The sequence below is a fragment of the Hipposideros armiger genome, unplaced genomic scaffold (genome assembly GCF_001890085.2).
Source record: "Hipposideros armiger isolate ML-2016 unplaced genomic scaffold, ASM189008v1 scaffold_373, whole genome shotgun sequence".
Classification (NCBI taxonomy): Eukaryota; Metazoa; Chordata; class Mammalia; order Chiroptera; family Hipposideridae; genus Hipposideros; species Hipposideros armiger.
Window position 1 is genome coordinate 1,746,699 of NW_017731723.1, and position 14,737 is coordinate 1,761,435.

Here is a 14,737-nt window from a genome sequence, read left to right on the forward strand (position 1 = left end):
GCAGGCAAATAGACAAATGGAACAGAATTTTTAAAAATGTGGAAACAGGCTTATGCACATATAGAAACTTGATTTACGAATAAGTTGACAATGCAGGGCAATTAGGAAACGCTAGTGTTCTCAATAAAAGATGTGAGTCTACATGGAGGAAACTTAAACTCTGCCTCCTTCATATACAAAAATCAAATCTGAATAGGCTGTAGATCTGAATGTAAAAATAAAAACAATAAATTTGTAGAGACCAGCATAGTAGAATGCGTTAAGCATTAAGCAGACAGAAAAAGACTGGTAAGTTGGCTTACATTAAAATTAAGAACTACAGTCCATCAAGACACTATTAAGGGTGAAGAGGCAAGCCATAGCGGGAGAAGATATTTAAAATATATTTAACTGACAAAGGACTTGAAGTCAGAATTTATGAAGAACTTGACTTGGGGCTGATGGGTCCTGAGAAAAATACTGTTCCCCAATAAAGTTAAAAAAAATCCCACTTAAAAAACAAACACACAAAACAAAACTTTAAATCAACAAGAAAAAAAACAATCCAACAGGAAAATGGGCTGTCCAAACACTCAATTAACATTTGGAAAGGTGTTCCCTTACTAATTTCATTTACAAAATGGGAAATGGAAAGTAAACCACCACCACACACCCTGCGAAAGAACTTAAATGTGACTGACAGTCCAAGTGTAGACAAGTATATGGAACAACGTAAACTCGCACATGCTCTGGTAGAGTGTAAACTGGTACAAGTACCAGGTTTGACAATTAAGTTAGTGAACTTGTTGCAATGATATGGCTAACCTTTTTTTGAAATCAGAGGGGTTATTCATTATGAATTTGTACCAACTGGACAAACAATTAACCAAGTTTACTATTTGGAAGTGCTGAAAAGGCTTCATGGAAAAGTTAGACAATCTGAACTTTTCGCCAACAATTCATAGCTCTTGTAGCATGACAATGCACCAGCTCACATGGCACTGTCTGTGAGGGAGTTTTTAGCCAGCAAACAAATCACTGTATTGGAACACTCTCCCTACTCACCTGATCTGGCCCCAATGACTTCTTTCTTTACCCATAGATAAAGAAAATATTGAAAGGAAGACATTTTGATGACATTCAGGACATCAAGGGTAATATAACAACATCTCTGATTGCCATTCCAGAAAAAGAGTTCCAAAATTGCTTTGAAGGGTGGACTAGGCACTGGTGTCAGTGCATAGCTTCCCAAGGGGAGTACTTCGAAGGTGACCATAGTGATATTCAGCAATGAGGTATGTAGCACTTTTTCTAGGATGAGTTCACAAACTTAATTGTCTGACCTCGTATTTTAGAAAACTATTTGGTGTTATTTACAAAGTTTAACATAATACTATGTCCCAGCAATTCTAGGTATATACCATCAGAAATGTGTGCACATATGAAAAATACAAGTATAAGAAATGCTTATAACAACATTACTTATAATAGCCCCCAAATGTCAACAACCCAAATGTACAATGGTAGAACAGGTTACAAAAAGTTGGTATATTCATACAATGGATTACTGAATCTCACAAATATAATGTTGAACAAAGAAGCCAGACACAAGAAATGCCTCCAGTATGATTCTTATATGAAGTTCAAAAAAAGGCAAACTTAGTTCCTCTGAGGAATTGGGAGGGGCTGGGGCTGGTGTGATTTACGGGCTCCTGGGTTCCTAATAATGTTCTATTTCTTTGACCTAAGTAGTGGTTATACATATTCAGTATGTGATAATTTAATGACTTTAGAATTGTGCCCTTTCCTCTGTATTTGGTGTATTTCAATTAAACAGTTAAAAAGTATAGTTAAATTAAAAAACAAGGGTGCAAAATTAACAGTTAAAGAAAATTAATCATAGCTTTATGAAGCAAAATATCAGACAGTGCATATAGTGCCTCTCAGAGCCCCCTTTCTTCCTTAGAGGTGGCCCTAATCTTTCCTCAAGTGCCCCAAAAACAGGGAACCATACTTATATTTACCTACATATAGCACCAAGCACCCAGAACAGTGCCTGCGATAGCACAATAAATGTAGAATGATTGGAAATTTGATTTTTAGTCAGTTGGTCCTAGAATTGGGGAGAAAAGCAGTGAGTGGGGGAAGGAGCCAGAGGTGGCACAAGCAAACATTCTTAGCAATTTGTTACTGAGGTGCTCAATCCAGACCAGGCTAAAAATTATTGCCATCAACTCTAAACACACCTTTTTTTTTTTTAACCTTGTATACTGTTAAAAGTAACTATTATGGGGCCGGCCGAGTGGCACGTTGGTTAAGAGCTGGCTTGGGACGCCAGAGGGCCCCGGTTCGGATCCCACATATGAGGGCCAGTGACACTCGCCCGGGAAGAGCGCAATGATGGTGCCAACTTGGGCCAGTGAAGCAATGTCCTCCACAACTAGACTGAAGAACAAAAGGACAGCAGCTTACCTGTTCCCCTTCCCCCAATTCCCCAGCACTGTTCCCATCTCCCAATTCCCCAATAAAAATCTTTAAAAAAAAAAAAGTAACTATTATGACAATCCATACATATAGTTTCCTAATAACTCTGTTAAGTATATTAATGTAATATGGACTGTTAGAAATGTTGGCTGGATATACTACTAATTAGAAAACAGATTTTATATCTCTTCTGGATTTTTCAAATCAGCCTTTGTTGTACTATACAATCTTTGGTTGTTCCATTAGCCTGGTTTTTCTTCTCCCAATTTTGATTAGTTGGTATTATGAGGAGGAAGAAAAAATGGTGTATGAGTGTGTGACATGTTTAATACTTATCTTTTACTACATATTTATACTTATCTATGTATACGTGTGCTTGGGTAAAGGGGTGGATAGGTAGTGATGGTGGATAGATGGTTCAAGGAAAGGACAGATGTCTTGAGTGGCATATAGCTTGGTGAGAAGGGAAACTGGCAGAGAACCAAAAATTCTATCATGGTACAAAAAATTGTTCTTATAGTCACAGAATCAGTCTATTAATATTTATTGAATTCCTTAAATTTGCAAGATGTTGTTCTAGGTACTGGCAATACAATAATGAACAAATCAGATATGAGCCCAGCTCTCATGGAGCTTACATTCTAATGTGAGGGACAAACATTAAGCAAAAGATACAGCTATTTCATGACAATCATGATGAGTGCTACTCAAGTATATGTGCTATCAAGCCATATGGCATACAAAGAATGAGAATATATAATTAGGGAATCAAAGGGGAAGGATGTTTGAGCTGGTTTTTACGTAACAGAACTTAATTGATGATGGCGGGAAATGGGAGGGGCGTGATTCTGGGGAATCATATGTCTCAGTTGGAAAGATCAGCCTGACTGGTGCACAGGGAGCAACAAGGACAGTGGCTTTGGATAGAACTGGTGCGGCAGGCAGGGACAAAAAGCACGCAGGGACTCGTGGACTGTGTTAATAATTTTGTTCTTTATCCTAGTAATTGCAGGATCCATTAAAGGTTCTTAAGCACTCACCCCAATATAGAAGGCTGGTTCGTATTGAAGAGTTTCAGTCTGGCAATCAGACCTAGAGCAAGGATTATAGGCCTTTGAGGAAATTATTAGCCTGGAGGAATGGCTTCCTTGTGCATAAATTGTGAGTTTGGGCTAGATAAGCACTAAGGCTTCTTTCAGCCCTAAAATTATATGAATACTTGTATATATTCAAAGCCAAAATGCCAGTTACAGGTCACTTAGAAAATTAAAAAACATTTTTTTAAATTACAGTTGACATACAATATTATATTAGTTTCAGGTGTACAACATAGTGATTAAACATTTATATAACTTACGAAGTGATCACCCCAATAAGGCTAGTACCCATCTGACATATAGGTCACTTTTTGGTGAACTCTTCCCATCTGTAGAAATGAATCCCTTTTAGGTCCAATTAAGTGTCATAATTTAATCTACCTAACAGTCATAGGGCTGAAGTTTCATATCTCAAAGAAGGCTGGGGGGTCTTTAAGATGGGAAGTGGGGAAGACGACAGTAGAGACCAGATGCACAGTAAGTGTAATCAATGCTTATCAGGAAAAAGAAAGAAAGATGAGGGCAAGATGGGCGGAAACTCAGCTTACTAGGGTCATTTATCTTAAAGGCAGCTAGTGGCAGTCAACAGGAAGTTTAGGAGTGGGAGGGATTGTTTATCAGCAAGCCCCATCTTCATCAGTAGCTCCCCCTCTCCTCCCACCATTGTCATGCACCTCATTCCTTGAAATTTGCTCAGATAAAACTCTATTTAAAAACTCTGGAACAGAGGTGAAAGCGACTTTACAACTTGGACAATAGTGGTGCTTGCGTGAGTTTTGGGGGAGAAGTAAGTAAAAGGAACTATAATTCCCAAGTGTTAATGTTAAATAGGATCTTGGCGACGACCTTTAAAGCACACTCCTAATTTTACAGAGAAGACAACGAAAACCTTCGAGGTGAGGTGACTTTCCCAAGGTGACACTAAGTGGAGGAGCCCAGCCACAGTCCCAAGGTCCTTCCACGACCCTCGGCGGGCGTCTGGGTGCCCCTGTACCTGTGAAGCCGCAGCCCTATCCCGGCGCGGAGGAAAGCACAGGAAGCTGGAAGCGGGTGGCTTCCGAAAGCCTGACTGCCCGGGGCTCTCCTGCCTGTTCAGGGTCGCCCGCTTGGTCTCCCTCCTCTGCCCCCGTAGGTGCTGGGGGAGGTGAGGGGACGAGGGGGACACACGGTGCAGTGTGGGAACGGCACCCGCCCTGAGCCTCAGGCGCTGGGAGCAGCACAGGTTCTTCTGGACCACGGAAGAGCCGTCAAAGCAGACCGGAGCGAAGTGGTCAGGACAGATAACCGAGCCGTTCTTGTCCCCGTACCGGTCGGCGCGGCGCCGCCGCACGAAGCGGTGCCACAGGAGCCGCTCGGCCGCGTCCTGGGGGAAGCGGAACAGCGGCCCAGGCTTAGCGGTGTTAACGCAGCGGGCTGGCAAGGTGGCGGCCTTTGGTGCCGGGGAGCGAAGGGTCCCCTGCCCTCCGCGCGCCTGCTGACGCCGCGTGGGGCCCGTTTCCTTCCCCTACCTCCGGTCACCGTAAGTGCCGAACTGGGGCCCCAAAAGGGAGGGTGCCCGGCTCGTGGATATCTTCCTCCTCCCTGCACTTCTTTTCCGAGAGCAGTTAGCCGCGGGCAGCGGGATACAAATTTCGCGCGGGCCTAGCTGAGGTGGGCCGTAAAGAGGCGCGGGCCGGAAGTGGTGGTTGTCATAGTGACCGAGATGGCCAGCTTCCTCCCTGTCTTATCCTTCCTCTTCTCCCGCTGTTTTTATGAGCGCTCTCCCCCCCTCCCGCCCCCAAACATAACCAGATGCTCTAACGACTGTGTCGGCCAGTTGATTTGGGAGAAGACCATACCGGAAATGGTTGTTTCCATGGTAATCTCTGAGCGGGTTGCCTGGGAGATGACCCCTTTTGGTTTCTGATTCTTAGCTGTAGCGTCATTTCTAAGGCAGATCTATCTAACAGATCTTGGACTGTCTCCTGCCATGATTCCCGGGAAATACCGCTCTGTTTCTGGCCGGACTACGAACAATGTAGGTTGGATCTTCTGCTTTCCCTTTCTTTCTATTCGTATCGTCCTTTCTGTCTGGCGTCTTTGTCTTAGGTGATGTATTATTGGGACCAGGACCGCTGAGTCTACTTAAGCTATTGTCTGATGGAGGCTTGAGATTTGTGGTATGGACCAAGGCGCTTGGAAGGGTTTTAATATTGTGTGATGCGCATTGAAAATCTTATCCCAGATCTGGTTTTCCCAGAAGGTGGAGCTGGTCGGCTGTGAAAGGCTAAGGTTCATTTAAATTCCTTTAGCCAATCGATTCCTTTTCTTTTTTTTCAATTAAGAAAATTTATTATTCACGGACACTCTCATCTCCTTTTTCTGTTCCATTGAAATATTCACTTAGGCCTGAAATGGCAAGTGGCAAAATCCTGAGATGCTAAGTAGAGGGTTAAATTGCTGCAAACATTCTGGAAAATATATCACAGTGAAACCTTTTAATTCTTAGTTGTGATTTAATTGTTTTCAGCAAATACTCAGAACATGATCATATACCAGAAACAAACAAAAAGCAAGCATCCTGTTTTATTAAAATTTTTTTTTGTTATGTCTTTATTTGTACTATTTTGGGGAGGAGTAGGGGTGTGTGTGTGTGTGTGTGTGTGTGTGTGTGTGTGTGTGTGCACGCGCGCTCATGAGCGCGCGTACGTGTAAGTTAAGAACATATTTTATGATTTAATTTTTACATTTCAGGTGAACTGTGGGCTTCATCTGGTTATTCAAACATCATCTCTTCCTGAAAAAAACAAAGTAAGAAATAGCAACATGATTTAAAGAGTAGAGTCTGAACTGGAAATTTTAAGTATACTTATTTTGGTCTCCAATCTGAACCTAGTTTTTATTTTCTGCCTACATAAAGCCAAAAAACCTCTTTTAAAAACTGAATCTTATTTCATTCACCAGTTGGAGGAGGTAAGGTTATTTTTTCTGACATTTAAACATTTTTTGAATCAGGATCATTCTTAAAATTGATGGCACATTATAGCTTAATTGGGATAGATTTTTCTTTCTTAGTACTGGGTAAAATGATGGTATTCTTACTACTGATGGAATCTTATAATGGGTAAAATGTGATAATTTGGGGGGACATATTTATATACTCCATTTAAGACCAGGGGAGAAAAATAGATGAGCTGTGGAAATATATTAGGCTTATTGCTGTTTAGAAGTTAAGATATGAACATGAAATTTTTTATTCCCTAACGATTTGCCCATAATATCTCTGATATTTCATAATTTCTGGCTTTTTGTTTGATTTTTGAGATACACGTGTTTTTCTTTCCCTTCTTTCTCACCTCAGCACTCAAACATACCCACCTCCCACAAAATTATGTCCCAAGACACGATATAATTTTTCTCCTTTGATCAAGTAGTACATCCCCAGCCATCACAATTCAGCTTTTTATTTTTCCTAAAGAAAATGTTAAATAGATGACATTGGAGGAACTCTAAAGCAAAGTGCAGAGCTTACAGATAACAGCATAAGGAGAGTAAGGAGGGGCATGAGAAGGGTGGATGGAAGGACACCATTAGTCAAGGAGGCGGCAGTTCATTACATTCTGTGTATAAAAATGAACACTTGGAAACTAGACCATTTGATCATTTGAATAAATAGCAGTTAGCTAGATTAATTGAAAATATTCTCTATTATAATTGAACACAATGAATTTCCCCCAAAGCTTTGCTAATTAATTTCACTGGACAATCCTATGCTACCATTATAATGTGTTTCTAAGAACAATATACTGCATCCAAATTCTTTCCAAACAATTCATTTTCTCTTATGTGAACATATGATCTGAGAAAATACCTTTAGCTAGGAGATAATACAAATGCTTTTATAATATTTATAGTATGGGTGAATCAGAAGCATCATAATTCTTTTAAAATACATATTTAGGGTTTTTTTGTGGCTGATCATGAGAAGGTGTTTGATTTTGTGTTTTTAGCTCTAGCAAATAATTTAAAATCAATTTAGAGAAATTCCTTCTTAAAAGGTTTAGACATACTATTTTATTATGTTATAATTGGACTTGTAAAGGAATTCTAAAGATAAAAACATTGTGATTTTTTTCAACAAAATTTAGTTTTTATTGTATGTTTTTAGCTTTTGTTTTTGAGAAAATGATTCTTTTAATCATTGTATTTGTGGTGAGGGTATGGAGGAATTGGAAGTGCCTCAGATTGGAATGTAGTTTCATCGACCTTATGAAATTGACTCTGATTGTGTGTGTGTGTGTGTGTCTGTGTGTGTATGTCAAAATACATATAATGTAAAATTTTAATCATTTTAAATTGTATGAGTCAATGGTATTAAATACATTCTCAATGTTGTGCAACCATCACCATTATCTAGCTCCAGAACTTTTATCACCCAAAAGCGAGTCCCTGTACCCATTAAGTAGTCACGCCCCATACCCCCTACTCTACCCTACTGAAAGCCACAAATCTACTTTCTATCTTTATAGATTTTCGTATTCTTAGTAGTTCATAAATGGAATTATGTAATAAGTGGCATTTTGTGTCTGGACTCTTTCACTTAGCATGATGTTTTCAGGTTCATCTGTGTGTTGTAGCATGTGTCAGTTATTGTATGTTAGTTTATCATTATCTTCATTACTTATTGTTAAATCTTATCCAAATATTTTTTTCTTAAATAATTTTTTTTTAGGTTGAATTCAGGCTAAATAAAGAAACACCATCATTCCCTGGTCGACTCTTACAACATGACCTTGAAAGAAACTACTCAAGTAGGCAAGGTATTGTTAGTGAATAGAGAATATATATGGTTTATTTGCTTTGAGTAATATTGTTTAATGATATTGAATTTCTAGATCCAAATAGACTTGAATTAAAAATGAAATGGTTAATTGGTTGCCAAATTGGTTTCATATTTGTTTAAATCAAAACTGATTTTATATACCTCGTAAGTAGATTATTTCCAATAAAGAAAAAGATGTATTTTAGTTCAGGAGTGGGCTATGTATAAGAGAATGGGAAAGAATCTTCCAAATACTGTATTAAAACTAGGAAAATGGCTAATTAGTGAAGGTAAGAGTATGGGAACAGAGATTTTTATGAAATAAGGAAATAGTGGAAAGTTAGGAGTGGAAAGGAAACAGTTTCTTTCTCTTACTAACACATATAATTATAGATATTTTTTATCAAAGGCCTTAAACTTCAGAGTACATCACCCAAGATCTTGTTAGAAATGCAGATTCTCAGTGTTTTTCTTGCCCTTGTCCCCTTCCTCATTCTGATTTTGTAGGTCTTGGGTGGAATTTGGAAACGTGCATTTTAATAACATCTCAAGTGATTGCGATGATTGTGGTGTGTGGACCACTCTTTGAAAAACACTGCCTTAATCTGATCTGATTATATTTCTGAAATGTCGTTTCCAATTTAAGGAAAATTTTCTTGTAGTACATTTGAGTTGTTCATTGGTTGCTAACAACTGTTAGCTATCTGTAATGTGCTAGTGTTAAGCCCTACAGCATCCTTACATGCAGCACCATCCCCACCTCCTAGGAGTTTGTATGAGAGGGCTGATCAGTATAGGCCTCTCTACTTTGTTCATCTCTGTACTGCATGAACATGTGGCCATTTTGAATATTAGGGTTCCTGTTTTCTTTTGTTACTTCTAGACCTTCCTTTTGGGCGCGTCGAATCTGACATAATTTTTCTCTTTCCCCTATCCTACACTCTTGTCTTGGCCAGTTGCTAGACAGGACATCAACCAAACCACAGTTCTGCAGTGCAGGAAACATCTCTCATCTTCTATGGTTCAGGTGAATGCATATTTATTGAGTGTGTACTATCTGTATTAGGCACAGAGTTACAGATGTGAACCTGAAAGTTCTCAAGTAGGATTTTTCTGTTCTCATTGTGAATTTCCTTCACATTTTTGATAGCAATATCTTATATTTGTTTTCTAAATTATGACTCAAACTTAAATACTTTTCCCTAGTTATTCTCAAATTAGAGGAGGAAGTTGATTTGTGGATGCCTGGCTAGATAAATATATTTTTATATTTAGTTAATTAAATAATTATTCAGGTACACTTGACAATCAGTAGTATTTTATATTAGCTTCAGGTGTACTGCATAGTGGTTAGACATTTATATAATTTTATATAATTTATACAGTGATTCCCCTATTAGTCTAGTACCAACCTGGCACTATACATAGTTGTTGCAACATTATGAACTATATTCTCTATACTGTACTTTACATCCTGTGACTATTTTGTAACTACCAAATGTATTTCTTAATCCCTTCACCTTTTTCACCCAGCTTCCCAACCCCTCTCCCCTATGGCAACCATCAGTTTGTTCTCTGTATCTATGAGTCTGTTTCTGTTTTGTTTGTTTATTTTGTTCTTTAGATTCCACATATAAGTGAGAGCACATGGTATTTGTTTTCTCAGTCTGACTTATTTCACTTAGCATAATACCCTCCAGGTCCATCCATGTTGTCACAAATAGCAAGATTTCATTCTTTTTTATGGCAGAGTAATATTCCATTGTATATATGTACCACAATTACTTTATCCAATCATCTATTGATGGGCACTTGAGCGCTTCCATATCTTGGCTATTGTAAATAGTGCTGCAATGAATATAGGGGTACATATATCTTTTCAAATTAGTGTTTTGGATTTCTTCGGATAATTACTCAAAAGTGGAGTTGCTGGGTCAGAAAGTAGTTCTATTTTTAATTTTTGAGGAACCTCCAGACTGTTTTCCATAGTGGCTGCACCAATTTGCAATCTCACCAACAGTGCATGAGGATTCCCTTTTCTTCACATCCTCGTCAACACTTGCTGTTTGTTGATTTATTCATGATGGCCATTCTGGTAGGTGTAAGGTGATATATCATTGTGGTTTTAATTTGCATTTCTTTGAAGGTGAGTGACCTCGAGCATCTTTTCATATTGCTGTTGGCCATGTGTATGTCCTCTTTGGAGAAATGTCTATTCATGTCCTCCCATTTGGTAATTGGATTATTTGTTTTTTTGGTGTTGAGTTGTATGAGCTTTTTATAAATTTTGGGTATTACCCTCTTATAAGATGTATTACTGGCAATATTCAGTAGGCTGCCTTTTCATGATCTTGGTGATTTCCTTTGCTGTGCAAAAGCTTTTTAGTTTGATGTAGTCCCATTTGTTTATTTTTTTCTTTTGTTTCCCTTGCCCGAAGAGGTAGATCAAAAAAATATTACTAAGAGCAATGTCAGAGAGTTTACGGCCTGTGTTTTCTTCTAGGCGTTTTATGGTTTTGGGTCTTACATTTAAGTTTATAATGCATTTTTGAGTTTATTTTTATATATGGTGTAAGAAGGTGCTCCATTTTCATTTTTTTTGCATGTATATGTCCAGCTTTCTCAGCATCATTTATTGAATAGACTGTGTTTACCTCACTGTATATTTTTGCCTCCTTTGTCATAAATTAAATGACTACATAGACGTGGGTTTATTTCTGGGCTTTCTATATTCTGGGCTACTCCGTTGATCTATGTGTGTCTGTTTTTATGCCAGTACTATGCTGGTTTTTTTTAGATTTTTGTTTTTATTATTGGAGAATTGATGGGGGGAACAGCATTGGGGAATCGGGGAAAGAGAACAGACAAGCTGCTGTCCTTTGGTTCTTCAATTTCATTGTGGAGGATGTGACTTCACTGGCCCATGTTGGTATTGTAATCATTGCACTCTTCCTGGCTGAGGCAGATTGGTTGCCAGCCATTGGACAGCTGCTCATGGCAGCTCATGGTAGCCCATTGCAGTCCCATTGCAGCCTACACCGTCACTGGCAACTCACAGCAGCCCAGCTCCAGGTCGAGCTATTGTTCACTATCTTAGCTTTAGAGGGCGCAGCATTACTGGCCCATGTGGGATTTGAACCAGCGGCCCTGCTGCTCAGAGCTTGCGCTCCCAAGCCAGCTATTTTTTTTTTAAAGATTTTATTGGGGAATTAGGGGAGGGGAACTGCATTGAGGAATCGGGGAAGGGGAACAGATAAGTTGCTGTCCTTTTTGTTCTTCAGTCTAGTTGTGGAGGACGTTGCTTCATTGGCCCATGTTGGATTATCATTGCGCCCTTCCCGGGTGAGGCAGTCACTCACCGGCCACTGGACGGCCGCTCACGGTGGCTCATGAAAGCGCACACCAGCTGCCAGCCAGCCCCATGCAGCCTATGCCATCGCAGGCGACTCAGAGCAGCCCAGCTCCAGGTCAAGCTGTTGTTCACCATCTTAGCTGTAGAGGGTGCAGCGCCACTGGCCTGCATGTGGGATCTGAACCAGGGTCCTGCTGCTCAGAGCTGGCGTCCCAAGCCAACTCTTAACCAACGTGCCACTCGGCCAGTCCCCACGCCGATTCTTAACCAACGAGCCACTTGGCCAGCCTAGTACCATGCTGTTTTGATAACTATAGCCTTATTATATAGTTAGATATCAGGTAGCACTATGCCTTCAGTTTTGTGCTTCTTTCTCAAGATTGCTTTCTTTTGTCTGGGAAGCTCTTTATCTGTCCTTCAATTTTAAATGATAGGCTTGCTGGGTAAAGTAGTCTTGGTTGTAGATCCTTGCTTTTTATCACTTTAAATATTTCTTGCCAATCCCTTCTTACCTGCAAAGTTTCTGTTGAGAAATCAAGTGACAATGTTATGGGAGCTCCCTTGTATGATGCAAGAGCCATGAATTGTTGGCAAAAAGTTCAGGTATGAGCACTGATTATTTTGTTCAAGAAGCTATGTGTGTGATTCTTTGGTTTCTACTTTGCATACCTGGAGAAGCTAGCAAATACCATTGCTTTCTAGCTCTTTAATATGATCTATATGGAACTTGATTTTAAGTTTCCATCATATTGTCTGATGGTCTTCCAAAGAGTATCTAGACTTCCTACATTTGATTTTGTTTTTATCTCCTTATTGGTCAGTTTAAGCTGCAGAATTTTGTGGTAACCCTTGGTTTTATTTTACTGCTTATCTCTCCTCTCAACATCAGTTGCTGCTTTCAGGAAATTTTGTCTTTATACAAGAAAATACAGTAGAACTCCTCAAAGTGTTACCTTTGACTCATTACTCAAATCTTACCTCATTTCTGAAACTTCCCAGCATCTCTTCTTGACAGTTCTATATTATTTTAGGTATAGAGAATATATCTTAATATACACTTCCCCCCAAACTCATCTGTAACCACCTTCTTTAAATGAAAAATAACCAGACACATTTATGTGTGAATGTATTATTAGGTATGCTTTTTATTCTGCATTTTCAGCATGTTCTTCTATATAATTTGTTAATTTCATATGTGTTTGCCCGGTAGAATGAAAGATACCTAATTGGCAAGGACAACATCTAACCAACAGCTTATAAACTTAATGGGGTGTCATACACCCTGTGTACCCTCACTATAAGTATATAAGTTTTATTGACATCCACTTTGGTTCTACAATATTCTCTATTAAAAGTAGCTAAGCGTACAAAATAAAAAAGTGGTGATGTGAGGTTTGCATTTGCTATCCAAAACTACTGTCTGTATTTCCTGTAGCAAAGTCATGTATTATGTAGCTTTGTGATAAACTTTTTGATATTTTGAAGGAGATGGAAGAGTAATAAGCCCTTCGCCTCGTAATAAATCAGCATGCATCTCATCCACCACAAACGTGACAGAATTATGTGGGCTGGACATGAAAACTACCATGAGCTCTTTATCAGGATTTGGAGATTCTTCCATTCAGACACCTTCAAAGTCCAGAATCCGGCAGGGCTGTCATAGTGCTGGCCCCAATGTATCTGGTAATGAGGGACTATCGTCTCAGCTACAAGAGTGTTAAAATTTACTATTAGGCGTCAGCATTATAAAGGGGTAAAGATAGCACCAGAGTAGTTCTGTACTTTCAACCAATCTATAAAGCAAGGGAAAAATTATTTTGCATACACAGAACATATAGTTTAGGTTTGAGGAGGAAAGAAACAAACAAACTCAAATTTAGTAATTAATTTCAAATATGGAGAGCTATGAAAACTATAGTTTCTAGAAAAGGTATTTGTAAGTGCCAAAGTTCTCCAAATATAAGGTGACTTTAGTTTTAAGATTTTTTTGAAGGTATTTTCTTAATCAAGTAATTTGTGTATCATTTTCAATAGGTGATCATATTAATTTGGTGAGCTCATCAATGCCATCATTTCCCATTCTCCAACGTTCTTCAGAAGAGAAAATTCTTTACTCAGACAGGTTGACCCTAGAAAGGTGAGGACAATTTGTTTTATTTATTATTTATTTATTATTTATTTATTTATTATTTATTTATTTATTTTTGACTAGATAATACATAGACATGGTACGAGATTTGAAAGGTACAAAAAGTCTTGTTCCTTCCTCTTGTTCTCCAGCTATCCAGTTCTCCCACCTAGGTATAATCACTGTTACCAATTTTTTATTTATCCTTCCAGCGGTATGGGGAGGAATTTTATATCTATGTAATGCAGAAGAGCTTGACTATACTTTAAAAGAGTACTAAGTAATCTAAAAAATGACATCGATGAAAATGGATTTTAGGATAGAAAAAACTTTATAATATGGTCCTCCCATAGGCTTCCAGGCCCTGACAGTTGAATTTATGTTACCCCACTGGCTGTACCTCCTCCTAATCTCTACTTATTCTGCCTCCTTGAATATACTGAACTTGCTTCCCTCTCAGGGGCTTTGTACTTGCTGTTCCCTCCTCCTGGAGTACTGTTCCTCCACATATCAGTAGTCTCACTCCCTTACCTCCTCACATTTTTACTCAGATGTTGTCATCTCAGGGATGACCTTCCCTGGCCACCCTCTCCAAAGCTGCAACCCCTTTCACCCTGACAGTCCCCAGCCCCCTTCTCTGCCTTATTTTTCTTCTTAGCACTTATCACCCTTTAACACATTAAACATTTTACTTATCAAGTTTATTATTTGTCTCCTCCTACTAGAATGTAAGCTCTACAAACACTGGGAATTTTGTTCAGTTTTGTATCTCCAGCACTTAGAACAACATGGGGGAAAATAAGCTCTCAATAAAAAAATTTTGAAAAAATGAATATATTTAGGATTTGATCCCCATCTTTAAACCCTGGAAGGTAGCTGTAATGGGAGGGTGGATG

General features: G+C 38.9%; 2 protein-coding genes across 2 annotated transcripts in view; one reads left to right on the plus strand and one right to left on the minus strand.

Annotated features, from left to right (window-relative positions):
• Nucleotides 1–4,570: 4,570 nt before the first annotated feature.
• Nucleotides 4,571–5,055, minus strand: THAP10 (THAP domain containing 10; the record flags this gene model as incomplete). The annotated part of the gene is given in 2 exon segments (XM_019662363.1): nt 4,571–4,702; nt 4,705–5,055. Coding segments are annotated over 2 exon segments (483 nt in total), but the record flags the coding sequence as incomplete, so codon positions are not given.
• A 5-nt stretch (nt 5,056–5,060) lies between these two features.
• LOC109393297 (leucine-rich repeat-containing protein 49-like) overlaps nt 5,061–14,737 on the plus strand; it is a gene marked incomplete at its 3' end in the record, with an annotated part of 120,212 nt that continues 110,535 nt past the window's right edge. Inside the window, exons 1-6 of the mRNA XM_019662364.1 lie at nt 5,061–5,079; nt 5,510–5,577; nt 6,294–6,350; nt 8,272–8,359; nt 13,199–13,396; nt 13,748–13,850. Of these exons, the coding sequence (XP_019517909.1) occupies nt 5,530–5,577; nt 6,294–6,350; nt 8,272–8,359; nt 13,199–13,396; nt 13,748–13,850 (494 nt within the window). The remainder of the gene's footprint in view (nt 5,080–5,509; nt 5,578–6,293; nt 6,351–8,271; nt 8,360–13,198; nt 13,397–13,747; nt 13,851–14,737) is intronic.